Source organism: Vigna unguiculata, chromosome 3, assembly GCF_037176805.1.
Source record: "Vigna unguiculata cultivar grain cowpea cultivar isolate G323 ecotype 2 chromosome 3, ASM3717680v1, whole genome shotgun sequence".
Taxonomy (NCBI): Eukaryota; Viridiplantae; Streptophyta; class Magnoliopsida; order Fabales; family Fabaceae; genus Vigna; species Vigna unguiculata.
In genome coordinates, this window is record NC_140794.1 from 67,963,678 (window position 1) to 67,990,860 (window position 27,183).

A 27,183-nucleotide genomic window follows, 5' to 3' on the forward strand; every position below is an offset into this window, starting at 1 on the left:
TGATAGCTTAATACTGTAAATTTAAATATACTTTTACTGTTTTACGTATTATGCGAAGATTATTAATTTAATATTATGTTTTGAAAAGGTAATCAAGAACAGTTAATAATAGAATCAGTTAATCAAATGTAATTAAAAACAAAATAGACCCAGGCAGAATAATAATAACTCAAAATAAAACCCCGTGTTTCAGACACAGTGAGACTTTCGAAGTATTGAACAAGCAAACCCTCACTTCCTTTGGCGGCTCTCAATTTTTCGAACCCCAAACCCTAGTTTTGTTTGGATTCCATCTCTAATAAGTATACTCTCATACGGTTTCAAGCGTGTTATTGTTCATATGGGTATTTTTTTTTGGGTTTGAAAGAAATCAGATAAGAGAGAGTGGGTTGTATCACGGTGGAGAAAGGAGGAGAAGAGAAAAAGAAAATGGAGGATTCTTTAGGACAAAAATGGAAGCAGCGAGAGTTCACTTTAGCATCAGTTTCTGACCTATCTGTTGCTCCTCCTTCCGCTTTGCCGGGAACCGCTCGCTTCGACTCCGACGGTCTCCAAATTCATCAGCAATCTCATCAGATACCACTCAGTATCGATCCTCGAACTGTTCAGGTTCGTTTTCACCTTCTGCTTCTTCGCTTAGCTATTGCAAGAGTAAAACAAAATTCTTTTAGTCGCAATATTATGTTGTGCATTTTATCTTATTCAGCGGCGGGGTTAATTTTATTTATTTGTTTATTCTTGTCGTTTTCTTGTTTTCTTCTTTGAATTTTAATGCTGTGTTTTTCTTCATTTGTTCACTGATTGAGCGAATAGCGAAACATTCAATAAATGAAATGGCAATCTTCATTAGGATCTCTCTTGATTATTGTTAATTTGTGGTTTATCCTCACAGTTATTCAGGCTGAGTCCTGTTCACTCCGTTTGCATGGTGGAAGGATCTGAAGCCGGTAAAAAGGTACGGAGCAGAATCATGGTAAAATTGTATTGGAATGGGACCGTAACATTAATTACAATGCGATTGTTGTTTCCGCATAAATAATGGATGTTAGATGCAGTACATTTTCATGGATGTCAAACTCTTGTGTATGATTTAGACTCCTACAGTTCTTCGTTGACAAAGAAAGTTAACTAATTATCAATATTTTTTTCTCTGGTAATGTAGTTTTTACCCTGCATCGAGCAATTGTGTCAAAGTTTTAATAGGGCTCAGAAAAATTGAATAAAATACTTTTTTATCGGTTTTCACTTTAGGAACTTATAATTTTCTGAGTTTATTAATATAAGTTTGGTCATTTATAGTTTGATATTATTTAACACTAATGTACCATCTCATTCTTTTAGTATGATTTTTTTTCTATTTTGTTTTATTAGTATTAAGAACATTTTGTTAAGCATATACGTCATTAATAGTTTTTTATATTACTAACAAATTTACTAGTCAACTCGGAGTAGAGTTTATGAATGCTCCATAAGTTAGCATAAATTCTCGAGTTCAACCGCCTTGAGTAATACCTCCGTTACATAATTTGTTGATTTGTTTGCAAATGCTCATGCATTTTGAATAGTGCTATTTTTGAAACAGGCATCGTATTCCAGGGGAGTCAATATCCAGTTTAGAAACGAGGAGGAGAGTGCAGCCTTCCATTGTGTAGTCCAACAATGGAAGAAGGAAATCAATGCTCAAGGTGCTGCTTTGAACATTCGTGTAATACTTGTTGTGGAATGGTCTTTTGTCATATAGCACTACTCCACCAGCAACGGTGTTTTTTGTATTTGCATTTATTGTTATTATTATTATTATTTAATTGCTTTAGGTCAAGTTTGTGGTCAGAGTAAATGAGTAATACTTATGCACCAAGTGACTATTAGTTATTAGACCTGTAAAACATGGATTGTAGAGGGGCAAGCCTTTATTTTTAATGTTTTATTATCTTAAAACTTTTTTCCTTCATCATATTTGTAGCTTGTCTGCTGCTGTCTAAACAAATTTTCTTCTTTCATGCACTGATTATTTCTCCTTCATCGTATTTTTTCATTCTCATGGAGGCCCTTTTATCGTACTTTATTTTATTCTCATAAGGTTATTTTCAGTAAAATATGATATTGTTTAACTTTATGTTTATTTTTTCAATACAGGAGGAAATGGGCGAAATGAATCAAATACAACTTCTAAAAGCAAATTCGATGAAAAGATAGAGTCATCATCTGCCAAAATGTATTTTCATTACTACGGACAACTTCTGCATCAGCAAAATATGTTACAGGACTATGTTCGAACAGGTTATACATTTTTATATTAATGTGGTCCCCATTTTTGTTTGAATTCTACGTATATGTTACTTATATGACATTAATTATTGTTTCCAGGCACCTATCACGCTGCTGTTATTGAGAACCGATCTGATTTCACTGGTCGTGTTGTAGTTGATGTGGGTGCTGGTAGTGGTATTTTATCTCTATTTGCTGCTCAGGTATGCTCATCACATTATTTGGGTCTAATTCAATTTGAAGTATATGACATTTGTCTTCTAACTTGATGAAATTTCAATGTTTCCTTTCCTCCTACAATCGGAGCTTTGTCATGTTCTTGTCATTCTAACATTCATTTTTAGGCTGGTGCAAAACACGTTTATGCCGTGGAAGCTTCTGAAATGGCAGAATATGCACGGAAGCTTATAGCTGGGAACCCGATGCTAGCTCAACGAATTACAGTGAGATCTGTTTCATGGTTTTTTGCTATAATTGTTATTTATTACGTATTTATTACTAATGGAGTTGTTTTATTTAATAATTTATATAGGTGATCAAAGGCAAAGTTGAGGATGTTGAATTGCCAGAGAAAGCAGATATTCTGATATCTGAGCCTATGGGTAAGTTCATGTTCTACTTCCTTCCAGCAAACTTGAAAATAATGATGATTTTCAATGTATACTTTATATACAATTGTCAAATATGTAGTGGAGACTTAAGTTGTAGCATGGCATGCTGAAATTTCACTCTTTTTTTTGTTGGAACTTTTTTCTGTTATGCAGGCACCTTGTTAGTCAATGAAAGAATGTTGGAGTCTTATGTCATTGCCAGAGATAGGTTTCTTGTTCCTACGGGAAAAATGTTTCCAGCTCTGGGAAGGTAAGCTAGCACCCTTCTCTGTCTTTCTTGGAACTTCCGGTATGTAACAATAGTAAATGAGATTTTTCCAAGGCAAGTTATGTGCAACTAATTTTTTTTCTTATTGAATGTGTCATTTCTAATTAATTTTTTTTATATCCCAAGACTAGTGACATGTTAACAAATTTAATAAATGGTATCTATTGCTCTTTCAACTATAGTTCACAATAATATGGGGTACAGGGTGTTTGAAAATTGTTTCATTCTTGTTTTACGCCTACATTTTATTTGATGCTTGAGTGAAAAAATTAATTTTCAAGGTCTTGGTGCTTTCTTGTTCTGAATGATTTATCCAATTCAAATATCATCGGATTATGGGTGCATTTGGTTAACTTATTTGAAAACATTCCTTTGATTAAACTTTAATTTCTTAAGCTATTCTTAGTAACATCAGTGAAGCAGACTTTTTTATTTTTACCTGAATTAACTTCTTTCATTGTTGTAGATTGTTTTAAACTTATCATAAAATTATCTAAATATGTGTTAAAATGGGACCATTCTTTCTTAGAAAACAAACAGGCTTTTATTTATAATCATCTTATTATTATATTGTGTTCTCCTAACCTTGAATTTATTTTTTGGTGTAGGATTCACATGGCACCTTTCACTGATGAATATTTGTTTATAGAAATTGCTAATAAGGTGTGTAAACAACGTGCCTTTATTTATATTTGTAGATGAGTTTCTGTGTTTGTTCTGTAGCTAATACACGAAGTGTGTGTTTATTAGTTATTTCTTGAAATTATAGTGCCTAATTTATACACCTTTGGAGAGCTTTTTCTTTTCCATCTGGAATTGGCATCAATGTAATGGAAGAGGCTAATCTTTGTAAAAGAGTATTTACTGGATTACGAAGAATCCAGTCTGGAGTGTCTCTTACTGAGATTTGCTTCAGTTGTCCAGTGAAATGGATTTCAGTGATATTCAGCAATGATGCCTGACACCAAAAAGAGATTGGGAAAAAAAAACAGCAGCTTATTTTGCTTTGTACAATCTATCAAAAGCTTTTCTGATTTCATATTTTGTTTAGAATTGCTTCTGGTGTAAGGCATCATAGTGAAAATTGCTCAGTGATTATTTTAACTTTTTTTTTTCAGGCACTGTTTTGGCAGCAACAGAACTATTATGGTGTTGATTTAACACCCCTACATGGGACTGCATTTCAAGGATACTTTTCTCAGGTAATATGTTTTCTGAAATTTACCAGTTTGTTTTGGGTAGTTCCCTCATGAACAAAAAAGGTTAAATGTGATATTATCTTCCATTCTTCGTATTTAGTATTACTATTGGTTTTGTTGCCATAAATTAGTTTGTTATTGGAGGTTTTATGTCACTAATGATGGAATCTTTTCCTACGTAAAGCCTGTGGTGGATGCTTTTGATCCAAGACTGTTAATAGCTCCTTCAATATTCCATGTGATAGACTTCACCAAAATAAAGGTTCGAAGAATTTTTTTTTCTTCACAGTCCATTTCGTTTTGAGACTGTCACATTTCCTTAGGGTCGTGTTGGTTCTGGTAATTTGGTGTCGCTGATCAAACAAGCTGATTTATTTCGATTGCATTCAGTTTTTCATGTAATTGATTTATTTTTAAGGCAAACATGCTTCCATATTGAAACCTCTTTTAAATAGAAGTCCCGGGCTTCTCTTCTAATTGTTTCACTAGTTATTTTCTGGAAGAAGAAATTCTATGAAACTACAAAAAGGCATGCATTCTTCTGGTTATGAATCATTGGTTTTTATAAATAGTATACTGTTCACGTGGGACTTAATTGTGTTCATTCCTGTTGTTACTACTGTATTCTTTCAATGCTTGCAGTACCGTTGACTACGAATTTTTTACCACTGACCAGATCACTTTTTATATTGTAGGAGGAAGAACTGTATGAAATTGATATTCCTCTGAAATTCATAGCCTCTGTGGGCACCAGAGTGCATGGCTTAGCTTGTTGGTTTGATGTGCTGTTCAATGGAAGGTAAATGTTCCTCTTTATTTGTCTAGGCTGCATTTTATTTAGATGTTTTGGTTACTGTTCTGGTCTGTTGAGTTTTCTTTAATTATTATAAATCAACAGTACTGTGCAAAGGTGGCTTACCACTGCTCCTGGGTCACCGACAACCCATTGGTACCAGTTACGTTGTGTTCTCTCACAGCCAATATACGTCATGGCTGGACAAGAAATTACTGGCAGGCTTCACTTGATTGCTCACAATGCACAGAGTTATACAATATATTTAACATTGTCAGGTTGGTACTTATCTGCTTTCTTTTCCTTATTGTTGATATACCTGCACCATCATGTTAATTCACCAAATTTCAATTTTCATTTAGCTAAAATGTGGGGTCCTGGTGCTGAACAAGGGGGAATTCTCCAAACATCTTCCTGTAAACTTGATCTGAAAGAACCCTATTATAGAATGTCTCAACCACAGGCTTATGCATTAGCTCAAGATCAACAACCTCAACCACTTATACCAACACAGGTATGGAATTTCTATCTCTTCCCATTCTGAGTTGAAATTCAGAAAACAATTTGATGGTAGATTTTTTTGTACGATGTCTGTAGAATTTGATATATATTAAATTAAATTTAGGGGAAAATCCAGGAAGAGTGACGAAGTAGGAAACCTTAACAAGTATATTTTCTCTCTTTGACTAAAGTATTCCCATAGACATTACCACGAAACTAATCTCACCAGTATTTACTAATATTAATGAGAACTGACCTAGAAGTCCAACAACAGTTCCCTGGGATTCAAATTATAGTAATAGGTTTACAGGCACTTAATCAATCTTGAGTCGTACTCCTTTTCATCGATTAGTTTCTCAACTTGAAGTTTATTTGTTTGTGCAAAATTGGAATTTGCCAACTAAAGAAAATGTGACTGAATCTTGGCTATATGGCTCCCTGAGACAGCTAGGTGTTGGATTAATTATATTATTTTTGTAGTCTTTTTTATATTTTTGATGTACTTTGTTTTATTGTTTATGTTGTATCAGTCACCCTGACTTCAAATGACAGGATTTAGATGAACCTGAATTTGTACAACAGCCTTCGCCTAATTCATGTGTCCAGATTGATCCACTGATGCAGAATATTTAAGTTGACAAATTCTAACCCTAATTTCTATTTGTAACATGAGTTTGCCATGATGTAACATGTTGGGGCCATTTGTCTGTATTTGGACATTTCCCTTGCCTGTAAATTACATTGTGTTCAATCTATTGTGGGTGAATGTCACCCTCACAAATCTATCAAATCTCATGCCTCACAAACTAGGGAATTTAACGACTTGGTTGAGTTTAAGTGTTACTTCCACATTTAATTTAATTAATATGAAGTTTTAAAATCTCGGAATATCCCTACCTTGAGTTGTTTATTTCCTGAAGTTATATATCTTTCAACACGAATGGAGTTGGCGTCATTTGCAAGACTCCGGTTGCACAAGTCGATACCAGTTGACATCTTATATTTTGAATACAAACAATATTTCAGATCCCGACATAAAATAAAGGAATTTGTGTTTCAAAAGATTTTTTCTTTTTATAAAAAGAAGTCGTGTTTGAAGAAATGATTTGTTTTATTTTTTTTTTTCAATTTTAGAAAAATTGTAGCTATTTATTTAGAGAAGTTATAAGTTTTTTTATTTTATTTATTGACAATTTTTTTCCTTTTTGTGTTGTAGAAATTATTATTTTTTGAATTTTTATTTTATTATAAATTAAAAGAGTAAACAAGTAAAATATATAAACAGTTAAAATTGTGAAAATAAAATAAATAATTAAAATCATCCAACATTTCATACACATTTTATTAATAATATTAATTAATTAATTAATGAAAACAGTAATGTAATAAATTTACAAAATAATTAAAAAAGTAAATAAAACAATTTTATATAAGCCCAGTTATTGAAAGGCATACGTTCTAAAACTATTTACATATAACTAGTATATATAACTAGTATATATATATAGAAAATGACTACATATCTTCTTACTTCTAAAATCATTATACGCAAACTTGTATAATCGTACTCCAATAGGTGCATTTATTTTAAGACTCATTTTAGTAGAAATAAATTTTAAACAGATAAATGATAAAAACTTTATAAATAAGTTATAAGCCTTATTTATTTTTTCATTATAAATTTCATATTTCTAATATTTTTTCTAGAATTTTAAAACTTGAAGCTATACTTTTAATAGACAAAATACAATTATAAGGAGGTAACAATGTGATTATCAAGTTGAATCAATAAAATTCTTGATTGATGTAAGTAATTAATTCCCTACTAGGAACTCAATTTATTTTTTCTTCTCTTTAAGAATTCTCTTAAGGATTATGTTGGCTATAATTAGTTCTCCATATGAAGAAATTGAAAAGACAATTTAAAAATTTAGAGAAAAATATAGAAAAGGAGATGAAGACATAATTTATGAAATTGAAGTAAATTGGGCCTAAATGTAAGCTCTAGTTAGGTTTATAGGTTCTACAAAAGTCTAAAAATAAAACAAGAAAAATCAAATGTGCATGGGTTCTTCTACAACATACAGTAAATGTACTTCAACTTCAAAAAATCATACATAGAAAATAAAATAAGACTCCATATCTAGCATACCATATGTCTATTTTGAATTTCCAAACATGTAGAATCAATGAAATTGAAATCAACAAAAAATAATATCTGTAGAAAAAATCATGATCAAAATAGTAAGTAAAAGTGAGATTAGTTGATAAAGCAATTATGTATAATGAACCTAAGTTATAACTACTAATATAAAATTATTTAAAAACTTGAAAACGAAACATATTGAAAGTATTTTCAATGTACAATAAAACTATAGATGTAGACAAAATATGTGTAGTGGAGGCCTTTTATGAATGTATGGCGAGGAATACTTAAGATAATGTTATGACTTCAAGGATTGTAGTGTTAAGCACATATTTCATTATAAAAATGAAATATTTCATGTTTTATTGTTGATCTAATCATATAAATAAGACATCAAGTAGTGAGAAGTTAAAAGGATATTACAAATAAATAGTACTACAAATAGAGCAAAGGGTCAAAGTTTAATTACTAATTGTTAGGATATCTAATATCAGCTACAAATATCGTTAGAGTTCTCTTTACAACACATAAATAATTTTGTTCTCTTCAACAACTTTTAAGAGTAATTTATGCTCAATTTAATTTTAATATTAATGCGAAAGAGGAGAATTAATACAGAAAACGAATGATGGAAACATATTTATGTGAGATAATTAACACTTCTCTTTAATCTGGTGGCATTTATGCAAGACACTCTTTCATTTTAAACTAAGTATCACCTTTCCAGATCCGACATCAGGAAAAAAAATATAAAAGATACATTCTAATTATTTCATTTTCTTCTAAAAAGTTTCCTTTAAAAAGAAAATATCATGTGAAAATTTAACAAGCAGTCATAGAAAATATCATCATCAGCCTCTATAAAAATATTTACTAAAAATATATTATCTAATCACTTTCCAAAATGTTAGAAAACTTAAAACCATTCTTCTGCCTTGAGATAGATTTCTTCCGTGGATCCTCACCGAAATTTGCATGATTATTTGCGCATTTATCTAGATCTTCCAGAACTCCAAGTATTCACTTCACGTCACTCCAGAAATTTGCATGATTTGATTTTTTTTGGTTCTGTTTTCAATTTTGGTTGCATCAGAGCAAGTGTAGTGATATTTGACTGCTTAGCAAGAGTTGCTTGAATGATCGGGCATTTCTGTTGTACTTTGTCGAGCATTAACAATATATTTAAGTTCGTATTTTAGAAATCTTTTCGATATATTCTAAACATCAAAATCAGTATATTTTGAAGGTAACATGAGAGAAATAACACGGGAAAAGAAAAAACAACCTAAAGAATTCAAATTCTGCAAAATCAAATTCCCAAGTGCATGGTTGAGAAACTTATAGGCATTAAATAATGTAATAACTGTGAGAGTTTGAGAGTAGAAAGACGTAGAAGAGTATTTTTAGGGTTTGGAGTCTCTGATTCTGAAATGGGTGGTCCGGGACAAAATCATAGTTGTACACAAGATAATGGGACAAGCGTTTGTGAGGTGTATTTAGTTGTCACTCTAAAAAGGTAACCCAGATGCCAATGCTGCCATCATAATAATCATAGGACCCTGTTCACCCATTTCAATTCACAGATAATAATAATAATAATACATGTGAGGCTGCCTTTAATCCAGGATAAGAATATCATTCCTCCTCCAATGGAAACCAGACATTTTTCTTAAGAATTTCAAAGGCTGTTTATATGAAATGACCACCCTGTTACCTAAGGTTGATAAAGACCACAATAAATTTGATAACTAACTCAACCAAAGGAGTAATTGTTCTTCCATGCCATTAGTACATTTATTTATGGGAGTCAAATTTACAGATATAAAATTATAAATGTTGAAAATAGAGACCTGCGCTATCTGCGCCGCATACAATTGCATATCGATGACGATTCTTTGAAATTTTTTCTGGTTTATGTTCCACTGTAACAGAATTTAACAAAAACCAAGTGTTACTTTTTCTTCCCTAAACAAATTACTCTCACATAAGAATAGCAACGATCTTGAGTACTTTAACCGACAAAGAAATATGGGCATCGAGCGTATTTGGCCATTTTTTCATGTTCTTCTTCTTTAGAGGGAAAGGGGAGAAAGCGACCTATTTGGTGATAAATTGGCCATAGTTTTTTCTACTATTTTTTTTCTTTTCCTAAATTTCAACAAAGCGTGTGCTGGAAAGAGAAAAGGGAAACACGGAGGGCCAGCGCACGGGACAGATGCCACCCTCCTTCACCCTCAAGCCACACATCACATCCAAAAACCCAAAATCACTCACATTTTCACTACAAATTATTTTAAACTACCCTACACATTTATGCAATATTTGCATTTCTAATTGAAAAACTCAGTTAATACACACTATTACATGAAATAATTTCTCTATTTTTTCCAAAAGTAAAAGAAAACAGTATATAAATTCACATTACCTTCCACACCAAACACTGCCATGTATGTCTGTCAAATCCATCAATCAACCCTAAATCTCTCTTTCAGTTCCGACATGAAAAGAATGAACACAGCACACAAACAGAAACCACCACCGACGAAATTGATAACAACAATACAAAAAAATATGAATAATGATGAGAATTTTCACACATCCAAATAGCAACCAAATATTAACAATAATAATAATAGTAATATGTGTACCTAAAATTAAATTAAATTACAATACAGATACAAACGGCGGCGATTAGATTTTATTCATGTCTACTCCTCTTTCTCTTCTCTACTTGTATATATGTGGTAGCGTGACATTATGACAACAATGATTTTTCATCAATTACAAAAATTAAAAATTAAAAATAAAATGAGAAGAATAATAGCTTTTCCTCAACGCCTGCATCGGGTGATGGCGCTGCATCCGCGACTGTAGGGGTTGGCCTGAGCGCCGGGCCGGCAATTGTAATAGGAAGCGCCGCGTCGCGAGCAAGGGACGGTGTTCCTCCTCAGCGCACCGTAGCTTATGTAGGTCCTTCCGGCTAGAATGCGCCGACTGGTCTCGGAGTCCATCAGAAACTCAGCGTCGTCGTCTTGGCCGACGAGGAGGCCGCACTCCGCGACGGATCCGCGACAGCCGGACTTGAGAGGGAGGAGGAAGGTGCTGAGGTCGCCGGTGAAGTCGAGAGTGGACGGTGAGGATTGTGCGACGTGGACGGCGAGGATCGCAAAGGCGAGGAAGAAGACAGAGAAGAAGGTTGTGGAGCTTCCCATGGTTGATTTGAATTTGATTACTTGAGTTTTCTGAAATGAGTTGGCATAACACAGAAGAAAGAGCCTCTCCTCTCTCACCTTATATGCGACGGTTTACGCCAAAATGACCTCAGATGCGCACCTTATTTACGAGTTCTGCCACTCCTAGTTGTTGTGTTGCTTCACGCCCACTCATTATCGTAAACCCCACCATAATTCTTCTCCAAAACACAGCTTTTACTTTTCACAATCCAAAACTAGTTACGTTGTTGTTAATTTTGTGTTTGTGAGAAGAATTTGAGAAATAGAGTAAGAAAAAGTGAAGTAGAAAATGAGTGCAATGAATTAGATACTAAGCCAGTTGGCGGGGCCAGAGTATGATTTAGGCTAATTCAAGGTGTTCCAGTTGTTAGTGGGGGCGTGACGCGTCAGAAAACCTACATTTTCCTTTTCTAGGTTTTTAAATCAAACGCAGCGTTTATGTTGTACATTTAGAAATTTCTAATTATACTTAATTATCTTTATTCTTATCTAATGCCATAAATTAATTTTAGTAAAAACAATATTATTTATTATTGATGTGAATGTTTTATTTGGACAAATACACAACAAGATATCATGTTTTTCAGAAATTCTCAAATTCTCGAGGTTCGCTCAAGATAATAAGATAAAGAAACGTATATAAATTTAATAAATTTAAAAGAATTTACACTTAAAGGTATACATTTAAATGCCTTAAATTACATTGTCAAAACAAACTAAAAGTAAATAACATTATAATACTAAGATAAAACAGACACTACAACATCACATCAGTCACATAAAGAAAGTGGTAACTCTTATATTGTGTATTGGGACGATTGATAAATGTATATTTGTGCAATAATTGTAATGAGAATAAAACATTGTTACAAATTTCAATGTTTCAATTAAGAAAAAATATCAATTATGTACAGAAAAATCATTATTTTAAATTGAATTTGGTTATAATAAAACAAAAGTTGGTAGCAATCGATAAAAATACAAAAAACAAAGAAAGAACGATTGTACACGCGAGATATTTCTCATAAATGTTCTTTCTCACATATTTTTGAGATATTTCATCTTAATTCTATTACTTTTCATTATTCATTTATGTATTTGTATTATAAAATTGAGAGCCAAAATAAATTAATATCTGAACAAAATTAAAGAGAAATAGTAACGTATTGTTGCGTATATACGTATTAATTGAAGCGCGTGAGGTGTCATTTTCTTTGCCACTTATTCCATGCCCTTTACAGCTCTATATATGGTTTCAGATTCCAATACTCTATTTCTCGTGTTGAGTTTTGTTTAGTTAGCGTGTGTTATGAATTCAGTCTTTTAAATGGAAACTTGACCGGTATATAAAAATGTTTTTACAATTTTTCATATTAACAAATTATATTTTACTTGTAATAATTTTTTTATTTTTTATTTTTAATTTCAATAGATATCAAAATTTGGTTTCTTTGTGATTCGAAATAAAACTCTACTCGTGTTATCTATTATTTATTTAAATTTTAGATATTTTTATTAAAATTAAATTTTAAACATATAATATTGTATGTTTTAAATTTTAATTAAATCATAAAAAATAAAGTTTTAAATTATGTTTATTTTAAATTTAATATTTCAATTCAAACAAATATTTTTTTATACTTTATTTTTTAAAGTTTGACATTACATTATTATTTATCGTATAAATATTATTATATTTATTAAATAAATTTAAATTTCATTGAAAAAGAAAATAAGTTTTTATAATTAATATATTACTAATTCGTGTTTTTTATTAAATTAAAACTGATTAATTTAAATGGAATTCAATCATTTAAATACTTTAAATGTAATTTCAGAAATATTTAATAAAAAAGTTAACTACCAAAATAATATTTATGAAAAAAAAAAGTTTGGATTCTAATTAAAAAATGAATAAAAATTGTTTAATTTTAAAAACATTATATGGAATTTAATTGTCTATCATTCGAGAATGAATGATAATGTGATGTATCATACAACGAGATTTGATACGTGACTTGTTTATAACTTTTTTTTTAGAAAAACCCTAATTAAGTCAATTTTTAAAAAATTGACAAAATTGAAACAAAAAATTAAAATTAAGAATCAATCAAAATAAAAAACTTAGTCAAGACTAATTTGAACTTTTTCGACCAAATTTATGATCAAATAAGTAACTAAAGCTAAATAAATATGAGTTATACGAAGACTTGAAGTTTATTGAAGAATAACATAGTTTTTCACATTATAAAAAATCGTATTTAATATTAACTTAAAAAATATTATTGGTGTTGAAAATCGTAGTGTTAAGCACAAAATATAACAAAATTCGATATTAATCTCCAATAAATTCAGTCTAATGTGAAGTCCATAGTGCCTCTACCTATAATTGAATTCATAATTTCTTAATAGACATTTATTTTAGGATGTTTCAACCAATACTAATGTTGTAGTCGCATGATGTGATAACACTGATTAAAAGAAATTCAGTTCATGAAGACGTATAGTAAATATGATATGTGTTCGTTTACATTTTTTTCCATAAAATGGGAGAGCGGATAAGTAGGATTAGAGGATTTTTCCATCATGCTAAGGATGCGAAAATTTGAGGCATTGTGTGTCATTTTACCATTTCATGTTTTATGAGTGTGTTGGTGGTTGAGTTTGTGTATGTAAGAACATTGGTTATGTAACTAGTGTTATATGTATGTAATGAGTGTGCTAACCAGTGTTGTGTGTGTGGTGTTGTAACCCATAGTATGTGTGGGTGTGTTTGGGTTTGAGCTCTATTTTTGTTAATTTTTAAATTTATTTATATTTTTATTATAATTTATTAAATTAAAAATATTAAATTTCAATTTTTTAACTCATTCAATAATTATTTTATTTTATTTTTAACATCAAGGATATTTTAATAATCTTTAAATTTTATCTATTAATTTTTTTAATCTATCACATCTCTCAATTCACAAAATTAATTTCCAAATTCACTTAATTTACCCTATAAATCTACTCAAAGAAATACATATATTCATCAACTTAAATCTATCAAAATTCATCGTGAGACTCTCTCCCATCTTCATCTTCTCATGAGAATACACAGTAAATCAAGAGATGATATGAAAGAAAAAATATTGCAATTTTTTTTAAAAGAAAAAATAAAATTATGTGATTTTAGTAAGTAATAAAAGTCTTTCCATAAATTCTTAAAAATTAAAAATCTTCCAAAATTTTCTATCTAAACAATATATTTCATTTTTTCTTTTAGAAAAATAAATCACCATATATTTTTTTTCATCTGCACGTCTTTTTGGCAATTTTTTTTAAAATGAACTATCGGACCGTTAATTAATATTATATGTTCATTAGTTTTAGAAATGTCATAACAAAACATGCGTTTAAACTTATTAAAAAGGTCTATACCAGATAAATAAATCAGATTTAAAAAGTTTTTCTTTAAGAAGCCAAACCTAAGCTTATTCTTGCTTTACATATTTCCACACTTTAGTTTAAGTTAAAGCTAATTCAGAATGTTCTAGGTGGGCCTGACATTAATTCAACATGCGGGAAATACAAGGCCTTAGATTGGGCTTGGAATAAAATCTAAGCGGCCCAAAATCCGCCTAAGCTAGGTATTTTTCAGCTTTATATGAATTTGTCGTCTTCGTCAGAGCCTTATTCTTTCGCCTTTCGTCTTTCGCGGTATTCTCTCTTTTTCATGTTCTTTTTTTGTATTTGATTTTTTTGTTTTGACGTGTAATTTGGATATACTGCACGTAATTATGAAAATTAGCAACGAAACAGAAAGTTTGCCGGAGTAGAAATTGTGTGTTGATACTCGCGGATGAGTAATGGTCTTAATGTATCTGACTTAGGTTTTTATATTTACGAAGAGGCTTGATTATACAGTGACATAATGCAGAACGAGGAGGGAAAACTCACTGAGTTATACGTTCCTAGGAAATGGTATATACAAGTTCTGTTTTTCGAATTGTGGGTTTGTTTGGTTGTTTTTTTGTGGAATTTGAACTGATGCTAAACCACGTTTCAGCTCTGCCACTAACAGACTCATAACTGCAAAGGACCATGCCTCGGTTCAGATAAACATTGGCCATTTGGATGAGAATGGTATCTACAATGGTCATTTTTCCACGTTTGCTCTCTGTGGCTTCGTTCGAGCACAGGTTCGTATGCTTTTGTTTTACCTTTTTCTGATGCATTATTGTATTCCATTATGGCTTATGATTGCATTACGCATTCTTTTTTGTATGTTGGTTGATTTTGGCTAATTGTGCTTTTGCCCAGATTTGTTTTTGCAGTCGTGTTTAGTGAATTACGTTTTAAAATAAAGAACTTGGTAGCATCTTTCGTTTATCATACCTATAATATAACCTCTTTGTCTTGCAATGGCTGCTGTAGCAGCATCATTGCCTATGTGGTATAAGTACGCAATCATTGTTGATTACCAATGATTATCCTTTTAAAAAACTCTGAATTAGCTTGGGCAGGGAATGTGCAAGGATGGGATTGGATTGTGTGGAACATTTAGTTTTCTTCTTTTGTTAATGTAGTCTTGTACCATCCTATACACCTCTTGTTACTTTTTGTTGGATGAAGCTACGATTGAATGGTATGATTAACATTTAACAGTGAAGTAGATTGTCGGGTTTGTGGGGGTTGTTTTTATTTTTATGCATGATAGAGAATTAGGTTTATTATTATATATTTTGATTGCCATTGGGCTTATTGCACATGCATAGATGTTTCAATGATTTTCCTGACAACTCACGATTGCAATTTTTTACAAATGATTTTATGTTTTATTTTCCAGGGTGATGCTGACAGTGCACTAGACAGGTTGTGGCAGAAGAAGAAGCCAGAAGTTAAACAACACTAGAAGTGACCAATTTTTTGCCTGAAGTTCTATGATTCCTGGACATATTTCACTATCATGATTGTGGAACTTTGGTAATTTAGTTATAAGTTTTGCAATATTTTGTTTTTCTCTGCTGAAAGCTGCTCTTTGATCTATTAGCACTGCCTTCAGAAATATTTGTTTCTTTACTTCAATAAATTTCGTTGATTTATGATAATGATTGAGATTTAACTCAGCTTGTTGATGTGATTATTATCCTTGTGAAAGGTTATTTGGCGTCTCCTCTAAACTTAGAACTAATTCTGCACCACAACCAGTGACATTATTGATCTTTAGATGAAAATCCGTCTAAGCTGCACTGGCCCACATTGGTTCAAATTATTCATAAATTAAAATTAATGTTATGCATAAACTTGTTTTTCCTGAAAGTTTTTTCAGATGATGATTGGCATTTTAATTGTGATTCCTTGGTTAATTCTAAAACTTATTCTAAGCAAGCAAGCATTTCGATACTTTTACGAAATTTACAAAGATTTGTTTGGGAACATAGTGGTTGTTAAACTTGTGATTACTGATGTTAAGCAGATTGATGACTTTCATATTGTGTACCTCATAAGAATGGTTGGAGTCAGTTTTGTCCAGCACCTCCATAATTTTCTTTCTGGACTTCATAATTTTTTTTACCATTTTAGTCTTTGGATTGCATAATTTCAAAACTACTTTTGAAGAAAAAAATGACTTCCAAATTATAAATCTTAAAACAAAAATAAAAAATAAAATTGGATTACATAATTCTCATGTCACGATCGAATCATGGCGTTTGAACGTTACACTCTTAGATTAATTAAGAGTTGCGTCCTAATTAATGACTATAGTTTTTGGTCTAGTACTAAGTGTTGTTTCGATTTTTTGCTCTTTTAAAGTGTTTGCATACATTAGGAGATGGAAAATTTAGGTAGAAGATACAAGTATTTCGGTATAAATAATTTAATTTAGAATTTTGTTTTAGTCCAAAAATATTATTTTTTATATACGAAACTAATATTTGTAAAATATAAAATCTGATTTTTTAATTTCAGTTAGAAAATCGAGTAAATATGGTTTCCAAAGATGAAATATTTGTTATTTTAATAATTCCTTTTCTTTTTCCTTTTTTAGATAAGGTTAGGTTAGACATCATTATAAACTTTGATATCTATATTAGCAATTCAAACTCATCAATCATTTGTTATCACATAGAAATTTATTTAAAATATAAAATATAAAATTTAAAGCATGAGAAATTTCATCACACCAAATTCGTGATAAAAATTATATTTCATGAAATATAAACAAATTATACCGATTATAAAAAACAAATAAATAAATAAATACATGGAGGTAAAACATTAGCCTACTTATATTGGATTTCCTTCACACAAAAATATAAGAAACTTCAAAGTGCATGTGTACAAAAATGCAAGCACTCTCTAAAACTTCAAACCACTTGTTGATCCAAAAACCGTGACATAAGAATCATTTTCCAACCAAAGCTTTTGAAAGTCCTTCCTCCAAGCATGTTCCAAAACATAAATGACCCCCATAAACTTAACATAAATAGAATGTACCCCTAAAAAAAGCCGAAAAACTATTCACATATCCATCCTGACTTCCTAAAAAAATATCAGCACATGAAGTCAAACTAGAACAATCCTTGTTGTATCTTGGAAGAGAAGCACATAATATTGTGTCTTGTCCTTTGCAATGGAGGCGCTTTCTCTCTAAGGACAATGCTACTAGGGCTGGCCAAAATGAACTGAATTGTACTGCACTGTTAAAAACTGCACTAAACTATAAAATAATTCATTTGAACTGAACTAAAAAAAATAGTTTAGATGAACTGAACTATTATTTATTTTTAGAAACTGAATTGAACCAAACTACAATGAACTGAACTGAATTATAGTATAAACTGAATTGAACGGCTATAAAATGATCTTTTTTCCAAAATGCACTATTTTTGAACTAAATTTCACTATTTTTGAACCGGTTTTAAATTGAATTGCACTAACTTTGAATCGAACTGCATTATTTTTTATCTGAACTGTATTATTTTTGAATTGAATTATACTTATTTTGTATTGAAATACACTATTTTGACTTGAATCATACTATTTTGAACCAAACTAAACTAATTTTATCCTATATGGTTATAATAATCTAACTTTTATAATTTAAAAGTGTTTATTAAATAATCCTTGAAAGTGTTTAGAAAACTACAAAATCCTACACAACATATGATAAATTTTGTATTTCAGAAATTCTATTGAAAATAAACATAATATTTCAATACATCAAAATTAAAAAATTAATATATTTTAATACATATAATTATGTAACTAAAAATTAATTATTTAACTAAAAATTATAACATATTTGTATATTTGTAAGTGTATTATTAATTTTATATAAATAAAAATTAATTTTATTATATTTACTTTGTAAATAAATTTGAATTCTCACTTATAGTGGTAATTCTTTTATAAACCGCCTTTTAAAAATATATTACTATTACTTGTTTATTATTATTGTTGCTGAATTCATTTATTTATAGTTAGAGTATACTCATATTTATATTTTTCTATAATTATTTTTTATGTCATTCCTTGACAACTTAATTAATTGTTCACAACGTCAACACACAGTAAATTAAATATACATTAAACAATGTATTAACCAAAATCAAAATTTGTGAAAGAATATTACTATTTTCAAATATCAATTTCTTTTAAAAAAATTATTCATACAAAATATGAAAATTAAAATTTAATAATATTAAACTAGAAAAAAGAGAAATTCATTTAAAATTCATGTGTACCAAATCAAATTCTTAATTGATCGAAAAGAACTAAATAGCTAAATTCAGGTGATAGATAATCCATTGTAATTGAGACGGTGATTTAGTTAGACAAATAAAATATTAATTTGGATAATATTGTAAAAAGAAAAAGTATTCAGTTTATGCTAAAGCGTGTGTTACAGGACAGTTGGGATGTTGTAGGTAATACTGAGTCTCCATGAGAATCAAGTGGCAGCAATAAGAATCACTTCCCCTTACAACACTAAAGAAACAAAGGAATAGTTTAGTCAATTTACGTGAGTAGTTAACATTTATGAGTTCAGTTTTTCAAAACTTAAACTAATAAATAGTATAGTTTAGTTTTCATATTAATAGTTCAGTTAATTTTAGTTTAATACGGTTCAATTAACTATAGTTAAATATAGTTAAGTTATTTTTGTCCAGTCCTAAATGTTACGTGTATCTAAATTTAGACTATTTTTACTCATTTTTTCGTTTGCTTTTTATCTCTTATTGTTATAAGAATTGTTAAGTTTGATTAATATTCTTTGATTTATATATATATATATATATATATATATATATATATATATATATATATATATATATATATATATATATATATATATAACAATATAAAAAGAAGATTCTCTCTTTTGTGTCCCTATTTCATAATATCAGTTTTATCCTTAATTATTTTATAAATAATTTACTTTTAACTGTTATTCTAAAAATCTCTTTTGTCTTAAATCATTATTTTAAAATCTTTTTTTTGTACATATATTATTTTTTTAATTTTACATTTAACAAATATTTTAAAAATTAATTATATTTTTGTTATTGATTTTAACTTAAATTTTTTAAAAATTAAAAAATATGAACACAAAGACACTGTCGCGCCTGTGTGTTCACTAGTATATATATATATATATATATATATTATTTTATTAATCATTTTCTAGCATTTTTAGAGGCTTAATCATTTTATTAATTGATGCTTCTACTTCTAAAAATTTATACAAAGATCATGAATATATTTTAAGTATTTTGTATGAAACAAATATAACACAACTTGTCATATTAAAACTGTTATTAAATTATGAAAAACATTTTAACTAAACTATAAGGAAAAAAGTTTTTTTTGATATTTATATGATAAAACAATATGACTACTAACAAATTTTTTTTATCAGATTTATGACTTTAAAATATTATTTACAACATGAAATTAAAATGAAGTATTTTATTTGACATTATGCTTATGATTTTGTGTGTGTTGGTAAAATTTTTTTCATTAAACTTGTCTTCTAGAAATTATCTTATTTTTTAAAAAGGAGTACAAATAGTTCAGGTTGAGACACACATAACGCTGTGCTTAGAGAGAAAATGTCCCATTGCACAGGACAAAACACAATATTATGTGCTTCCCAAGATAACAACTAGTCAGATCGATCGAGTGGAGCGAATGATCTCTAAATCTTATGAACACCATTCTTTTAAGAGATAGTATAGAGAAAAAAAAAGAAATAAGGGTATTTATCGATATTAGACTTAAGAGTCAATTGTAATAAATCTGATTAAATAAAATATTAATTCGTAATAAAATTATAACCGTTAATCGTAAATAACATTTATCCATACAATTAAAAGTCCATAAAAATATTATTGATCGTAGGATAATATTTTAATCATATATTTTTTAAATATATTAAATATTTCCAACAGCTACATCATCAATATTTACCTTAAGCCAATTTGCATATGAAACTTGTCATATACATCCATAGATGAAACCATCCTACCATCCCTAGTTTGAATATTAAAAATTTTTAGCACAACAAAAATGAGAGACATTATATTACTTATATGCTTCTTAAATTTATTCTCAGTCATACACACCAATTCCTTAATTTGAAAACTAGTAGAAGAAAACACAATTGGATCCTGAAATCTACTATGATTTTTTATTCTCCAATCATCCAAATAATTGCACTAATGACAATAAATTTAATCACTTTAAGTAAAGGATTACAAGGAGACGTCATAAACTAAATACCAAAATCCAAAAAAGAAAACTACAAATTCTGAAAAACTTTCTTCAACCATTCCCACAATTGTATAACACTAGCATAAAACCACTACTCTTTTTTTTAGCCTCCAAACCAATAGGTAAACGATTGTACAACAATTTTCAAAGAACCAAAACTTTAGTTAGTGACACCTCATTCAAGCAAATCAAGTTCCTCCAATATGCTTGATACATACTAGAAAAGTAACTTTTTTTTACAACTTTTTTAGAAAGCATACCAATATTATTCGGAGTCCAATTAGACACCTTCTCATTTCATTAACCATTAAAGAAGAAAAATTATAATAACAAAATAAGAAAATTTTAGTGAATACAAGTTTAAGCCAAACTAACATGATGGTATAATCTTACTCTGCGGGAATAAAAAATCTGTGTCATCATTTGTTTATGAGTCTAAGATTTTATTTTTTATTTTATTTTACACTTGTGGAAGTAAATATCATTGATCGATTAACTAAGATCTTGCTTTCCTTTTTTTTTCTCTCTTGAATTTTCCTTTCTTTCTTCTCCAGGTTTTTTTTTCTAGTTTTTTTTTTTGTTTTTTTTTTTTACATTAGTGAGATGACAATTAATAAGTCAATATCAAGTCAAATTTATCATATTTTTTTAGAGTAACTTTATTTTTTGACTTGATAAATTTCTCTATCTTGTTTTTTCAAACTTTTATTAAGAAGATTTCCAGAGTTCAAAAGATTAGTAAGATGAGAAATGTAATATCTCTGAAGCAGTTTAACTTCTTCTCTTTGTTTTTGCAGTTTGGATGCTTTCCTGGCATATCAGAGTCTTTAGATCTATTTTTGAATTTATTTATGATTTTGCTCTTGCTTAGATATCGGAGTTAATTTCATTGATGAGATTAATTTGTTTTAGTAGTATTGTAATAATTAGAAGTTGAGGAGAATTTGTTTTGATGCTCTAATTTTTGTTGTTGTTATTTATAATTTATTTGTAGAAGTAGATATTGTATCTTGACTATGATGCTTTAAGAATAATAAAATTGAGAATGAATTAGATGAAGATGTGATGTGATCAAATTAGTATTAATAGTGCATTTAAAACATGACCGGAGTGAATTAAAGAGCTTTAACCTCGTGTTTGGGTTAGAGATTTTAAAAATTTCAAAAAATTGAAATACGTAAAATTTGAATTACTCATAATTGAATTTCATTTATTTCTTAAATAGTTTATTTTGGTGAAAGTAATTGAAATATTTTAGATCTCAATTTTGTTGTTTGGATAAGACAATTTAATTTCTATTTTAAGGCAAACTCAACTTTATCCTTAGCATGATTTGAGTTAGCTTCACTTTTAATTTGAGATGACTTGTCTTGACTTTCAGTCGAGATTTAACCGGGGTTGACTAGGCTTGACCTTCAGCACGAGTTAACTTTGTTCGACCTTTGGCCTGGGTTGACATGAATCGACCTTTGACTCGAGTCGACTCAATTTGATTTTTGACCCAAACTAATTTAATTCGACCTTTGGCTTGGACCGACTCGATTTGACTTTTGGCTTGGACTGACTTGGCTCGACCTTCATCGCAGGTAGACTTGGCTCGACCTTCTTCCCAAGTCGACTTCACTTAACTTTGGTCCGGGTCAACTCAACTCGACCTTCAGCTCAGGCAGATTCGGCTTAACCTTGGGTTCGAGCCGACTTGGGCTGACTCGGCTCAAACTTTCGGCTTGACCTGACTTGACTCGACTTTTCGGCCTGACCTGACACGGTTGGACCATCATCCCTATGGATGAAAAAATGGGCCAGCCCAACCCGTTTTGCCCCACCTCGCCCTTGGCCCGCCAAAAACGGGTCGCTAAGCTGGCCTACCACTGAAAAACTAGCTAGAAACTACAACTTGTCCGGGCAATATTCTTTTCTTTTTTTTTAACTTTTTTATTTATATTATATATATACTTATAAATAAATATTTAAAGCATTATCATATAACTATTTTCTAAGCTTTTAATTGATTAATTAATATTTTTAATTGGATAACTTAAAATAATTATTATATTTGCATGTTAAATTACTCTATTATAACTAATAATTGAAACTTAATTTGTATATGTTAGTGATTTAACTTATAATAGTATTGCATATTTACGTTTCTAAAAAATATAATATAGAAAATTTATTTTTTGAATTGTTTTTCATTTTAAAAATAAAAAAAGAATATAATAAAAAAAAGGACTAGCTTGCTAGGGGCGGGCTAGCATGCTTTTGACTCACGAGTTTGACGAACTAGGGGACCAGGCCAAAACGGCTTCTTGGTTGAAAACTCCAACCCTAGTAAGTTGACTCTTATTAAAAAGTTTGAAAGAAACGTAAAAGAGATAATTGTGATCTTTTGACATTTGTGAATCATAAATGTGACTTAGCTTAATTTTTCCATTATTTATAACTTTTGATATAGGTTTCTACTCTAACACAAAAATAACATTTCATTATTTTGAATTATAATTATTAAAATATTTTAATTTTTTATTATTAATCAATTATCCACTTAAGCTATTTTATTATAACATTTCATTATTTTGAATTATAATTATTAAAATATTTTAATTTTTTATTATTAATCAATTATCCATTCCAACTATTTTATTATAGTAATTAATTAAAAGGATTATTCCTAGCAAGTTGACTATCATAATTATACTTATTAAAAAGTTTAAAAGAAATGTGAAAGAGATAATTATGATCTTTTGATATCTATGGTCAGAAATGTGAACTAGCTTAATTTTTTTCATTATATATAGTTTGTCATAGATTTCTACTCTAACACATTCCCAAAATAATATTTCATTATTTTGAATATTTAATTCCTATTCATCCTTTGTTACAGTTATGAATGCTTCAAAATTCTCAGCACTTGTGTTGTTTCTCATCATTTTATTGTGTTTGGTAAGTGATTCGCATTCAACCTCTCGTTTGGAAAGTCATGTAAAACTCAAAAGAAATTTGTCAAACAACAAGGTTTCTTCTAAGTTTGGTAATGTTCATTACGCTTTCAAGATGTTCAACAAAAATCTCCATGCTTCTATCGACGTCGAAACTCCTACCGGTTCTAATCCTCGCCATAATGATACTCCTCCTGTTAATCCTCCATAATTCATATTATTTATACATGATTATGTGGATTTCAATAAAAAATAAGAATTACTACTCATCAAAATATGTTTTTTTTTTTCAATAATTTGTGTGTGTGTTTATGCTTCACTCCAACTATATTATTCTCTTAACTTCGATTTCAAATTAAGGAAAATAGGACACTCAATTTATAATCTAATGTAAGCAGCCATTTAAATAAAATAACTGACTTATATATAATTGAAAATTATGTTTAGAACAAGAAATATTCATGATGTTTATGTTATATGATACGTAAAAGGTCTAACTTATGAAAACGAGATGTATGTAGTTAGATTCTCTCTTAATTCTGCTCAACATAATTAATCGACTATTAGCGATTTATATGAAATTATTTATTTAAAAAAGAGATTTGTTTTGAAAAAAGATAAATTAAGTTAAATTAAACCAAAAATAAATAAATTTTATATATTTAAGAATTGGGATTTAATGGATAAAATATATTGCTTATCTACTATCCTTAAATGATCAGTTATCATCAAATTGAATTAGTTAAAGATGGATTAATATGCACTACTGAATTTAGATTGAATATTTCATACAATAAATTATGCGTAACAATTATTATTTCCGAATATATTAATTTAAAAATAAAATTCAAGCTTACATACCAGACTCTATGAATAATGCTTCATGTCAATACAATGAAGGAGTAGAACATAGAAAAAAGAACGATGATCCTAAAGATACAATATTATGTAAATTGAGAAGGTGTTTATTTCTAATGATTATGAATCAATTACAAATGTTTCACCCTAATATTTATTTGGTGAAATACAATAATAAGATTAAACTTCATAAAAATATACAAAATAGTAGAAAATTTCAAATTTTGTTAATCATATATTTACTTCATCACGAGCATATCATATATAGGTATATTCATGTATTAGTTCAGGGCATTTTTATTCATTTGTGCATTATTGGACTCATTTCATCATGCATTATCTAGTTTCGGATCATACATTTGGATTGGTGCGTTGTTTGTGTAAACATGTCTGAAATGAGTAGGTTAGACACAAACAGCATGTTCCACAAGTGTCTAGTGGAGTCTTCCATGACTTGTAGATTTGGCCTCAAAGATGCAAGTTTCAAAACAGTTTGTTCCACAGGTGCCTAGTGAGTTTTTCCACGACTTGTGGTTTTTTGCAGCGAATTGGAGGATACAAAACTGGTGGATTTTTCCACGACTTGTGGAATTTGCTTCAGAAGATCATACGCAAAGAGTGTTCCATAGGTGACCTGCGGATTTTTCCACAACCTGTGGATTTTCTAGCGAGAAACTTAAAGATTATGTGGACTCACAAAGATTTAAAAGGAAAATAAAATATAAAGAGGAGAGATAGGGGGAAACGGTTAGAAGAGAGAGAAAGTCATCTCAGCAAAGAAGAACGTGGGGGAAAAGATAAAAGGGAGGCGTTCACGGAAAAAAAAACTTCTTCTTCCTCTCTATTTTCGTCTATTGTTTTGGGTACCGTTGAGAGTTTTTTCATTTCATTATGCAGAACTAATTTCATTTTGTTGGAGGATTGATGTAAGACTTTGGATTATAGGTTCTATTCTTTACATTTGATGTTTTGTTAATGTTTTTCATCTCAATGCTCTGTTTATGGTTTTATCGTTTATTTATGAGCAATTTCACAATTGGGAAATTGAGAATTGTTTACAGGTTAGATTATGTCACAATTGAGAAATTGGGCATATCTAATTAGTTTAGAATAGAGATGATTATTGATTTTATTAAATTTTTGTAAACTGACCTAAGAAAATGGGGGTTCGAATTCAATAAATAGATTTTACCCACTAAGGGATTAGGGGTAAAACAACTTTCAGTAAACTCAAGTGGATGATTACATTACTTGCAACGATTGAGAAGGAGTAGAATTCTATAGAAACCAATCCTCTAACAATTTTTCTATTGATTAAAGTTTTTGTTATAAATTTTATGTTTGCAATTATATTGATTCACATTTGCTCTCAAAATTACGTAAATTAGGAATCTAGTATTCAACAAGTCAATCCCAGATGACAATATTTTATTACTACGTTAACCATTGGTTCACTTACAAAACGTTCATCACTTCAAAACCCAAAATGTAAAGGTTCCTTCCAACAAACCATTATTAGCTAAAAGTAGTATATGCAACAATTGTCATCATCAAAAAATAATAGACAGAGTTACGTTAAGTAAAAAAATACGGAATATTTAAAACATTAATGTAAATAAAACAAACAAATATTTAAATCAAAAAATTATCATCAAAGATAAGAAAATAAAAAATTCTAGAAAATTAAAGAAACAAATAATCACTATTATAAAGAAAAGATTCAACAAAATATAGATTCTGATATTGATATATGGCTTAAATACCTTTTTGGTCCTCATTTTCGTAGTGTTTGTTGTAGATGGTCTTCATTTTGACAAAATGTTTAAAATGGTCCTCATTTTTACCGAATGTTTAAAATGGTCCTCATTTCGCAATTTGTGTTTTATTTGGTCCTTTTCTGTAACGCCGTTTAAATCATTTACCATCCTTCTAATATTTAATATTTTATAATATTATGTTTCCCTTACCGTAAATTTTTATTATTTTATAAAAATTAATTAAAATTAATATTGAAGTAGTAAGAAAATGGGTACGGGTATGGGAACAAGATTATACCCGTTACCCAGTGGGGATGGAGATGGGACAAAAATTTGATACGCATTGGGTTTGAGTATGAGGATGTAGATGAATTTTTTCTACGGGAATAGATATGGGATAACAAAACATTTCCCCGTCCCGTTGCCATCCCTTGGGGGCCATGACTATCTTTCTGAATTAAAATCTTTTAGGGTTCCCATTAACCCCTAACGGGTCAAATCTGGTGTCCACTTGTTTAAGTCCATATCAGTTTCACCGCTTGTAATCTAAATACCCATTAAAATTAGATCACTCTTATTGCGTCAACTTAAATTTAAATAACTAATATAAATGCTATAAATAAAATGTATTGTCCACATTAATAAATTAAATCTCTAACCGTAATTACATTTGTCAATATTTAATTTGAGTATGATTGTCTATTTGATAGGTTTGTTTTTTTTTAAGTATTTACAATGATGAAGAATAAAATGATAAATTATTTTTTTTAAGGAAAGCTATATCCGAAGATGGAAGCAACACAAATTCAACTCTTGCATTAATTGATTCTGAAGCATGACATTAACAA

General features: G+C 29.4%; 3 protein-coding genes across 5 annotated transcripts; 2 read left to right on the top strand and 1 right to left on the bottom strand.

The window, feature by feature from the left end:
- Positions 1 to 182: 182 nt before the first annotated feature.
- PRMT4B (protein arginine methyltransferase 4B) lies at positions 183 to 6,430 on the top strand. Of its 2 annotated transcripts, none has more exons than XM_028065701.2 (15): positions 183 to 609; positions 893 to 955; positions 1,583 to 1,685; positions 2,137 to 2,280; positions 2,368 to 2,471; positions 2,613 to 2,711; positions 2,801 to 2,870; positions 3,033 to 3,129; positions 3,756 to 3,810; positions 4,266 to 4,349; positions 4,531 to 4,608; positions 5,042 to 5,145; positions 5,245 to 5,417; positions 5,502 to 5,653; positions 6,171 to 6,430. In XM_028065701.2, exons 1-15 carry the CDS (start codon positions 430 to 432, stop codon positions 6,177 to 6,179), a joined length of 1,515 nt encoding a protein of 504 aa, XP_027921502.1. In that variant the 5' UTR covers positions 183 to 429; the 3' UTR covers positions 6,180 to 6,430. The 2 variants fall into 2 exon arrangements, with proteins under 2 accessions (XP_027921502.1, XP_027921501.1); XM_028065700.2 differs by having other exon boundaries at positions 184 to 609; positions 6,193 to 6,430.
- Positions 6,431 to 10,403: 3,973 nt separating this feature from the next.
- On the bottom strand, positions 10,404 to 11,205 carry RALFL33 (ralf-like 33). The gene has a single exon (XM_028061371.2). The coding sequence runs from the start codon at positions 10,996 to 10,998 to the stop codon at positions 10,618 to 10,620; it is 381 nt and encodes a 126-aa protein (XP_027917172.1). The 5' UTR covers positions 10,999 to 11,205; the 3' UTR covers positions 10,404 to 10,617.
- A 3,480-nt stretch (positions 11,206 to 14,685) lies between these two features.
- On the top strand, positions 14,686 to 16,130 carry LOC114179541 (small ribosomal subunit protein eS21). 2 transcript variants are annotated; one of them, XM_028065911.2, is made up of 4 exons: positions 14,686 to 14,721; positions 14,895 to 14,985; positions 15,071 to 15,203; positions 15,851 to 16,130. In XM_028065911.2, the coding sequence occupies exons 2-4, from the start codon at positions 14,936 to 14,938 to the stop codon at positions 15,914 to 15,916; spliced, it is 249 nt and encodes an 82-aa protein (XP_027921712.1). In that variant the 5' UTR covers positions 14,686 to 14,721; positions 14,895 to 14,935; the 3' UTR covers positions 15,917 to 16,130. The 2 variants fall into 2 exon arrangements, with proteins under 2 accessions (XP_027921712.1, XP_085527831.1); XM_085671705.1 differs by lacking the exon at positions 14,686 to 14,721 and having other exon boundaries at positions 14,749 to 14,985.
- The last annotated feature ends 11,053 nt before the right edge of the window (positions 16,131 to 27,183 follow it).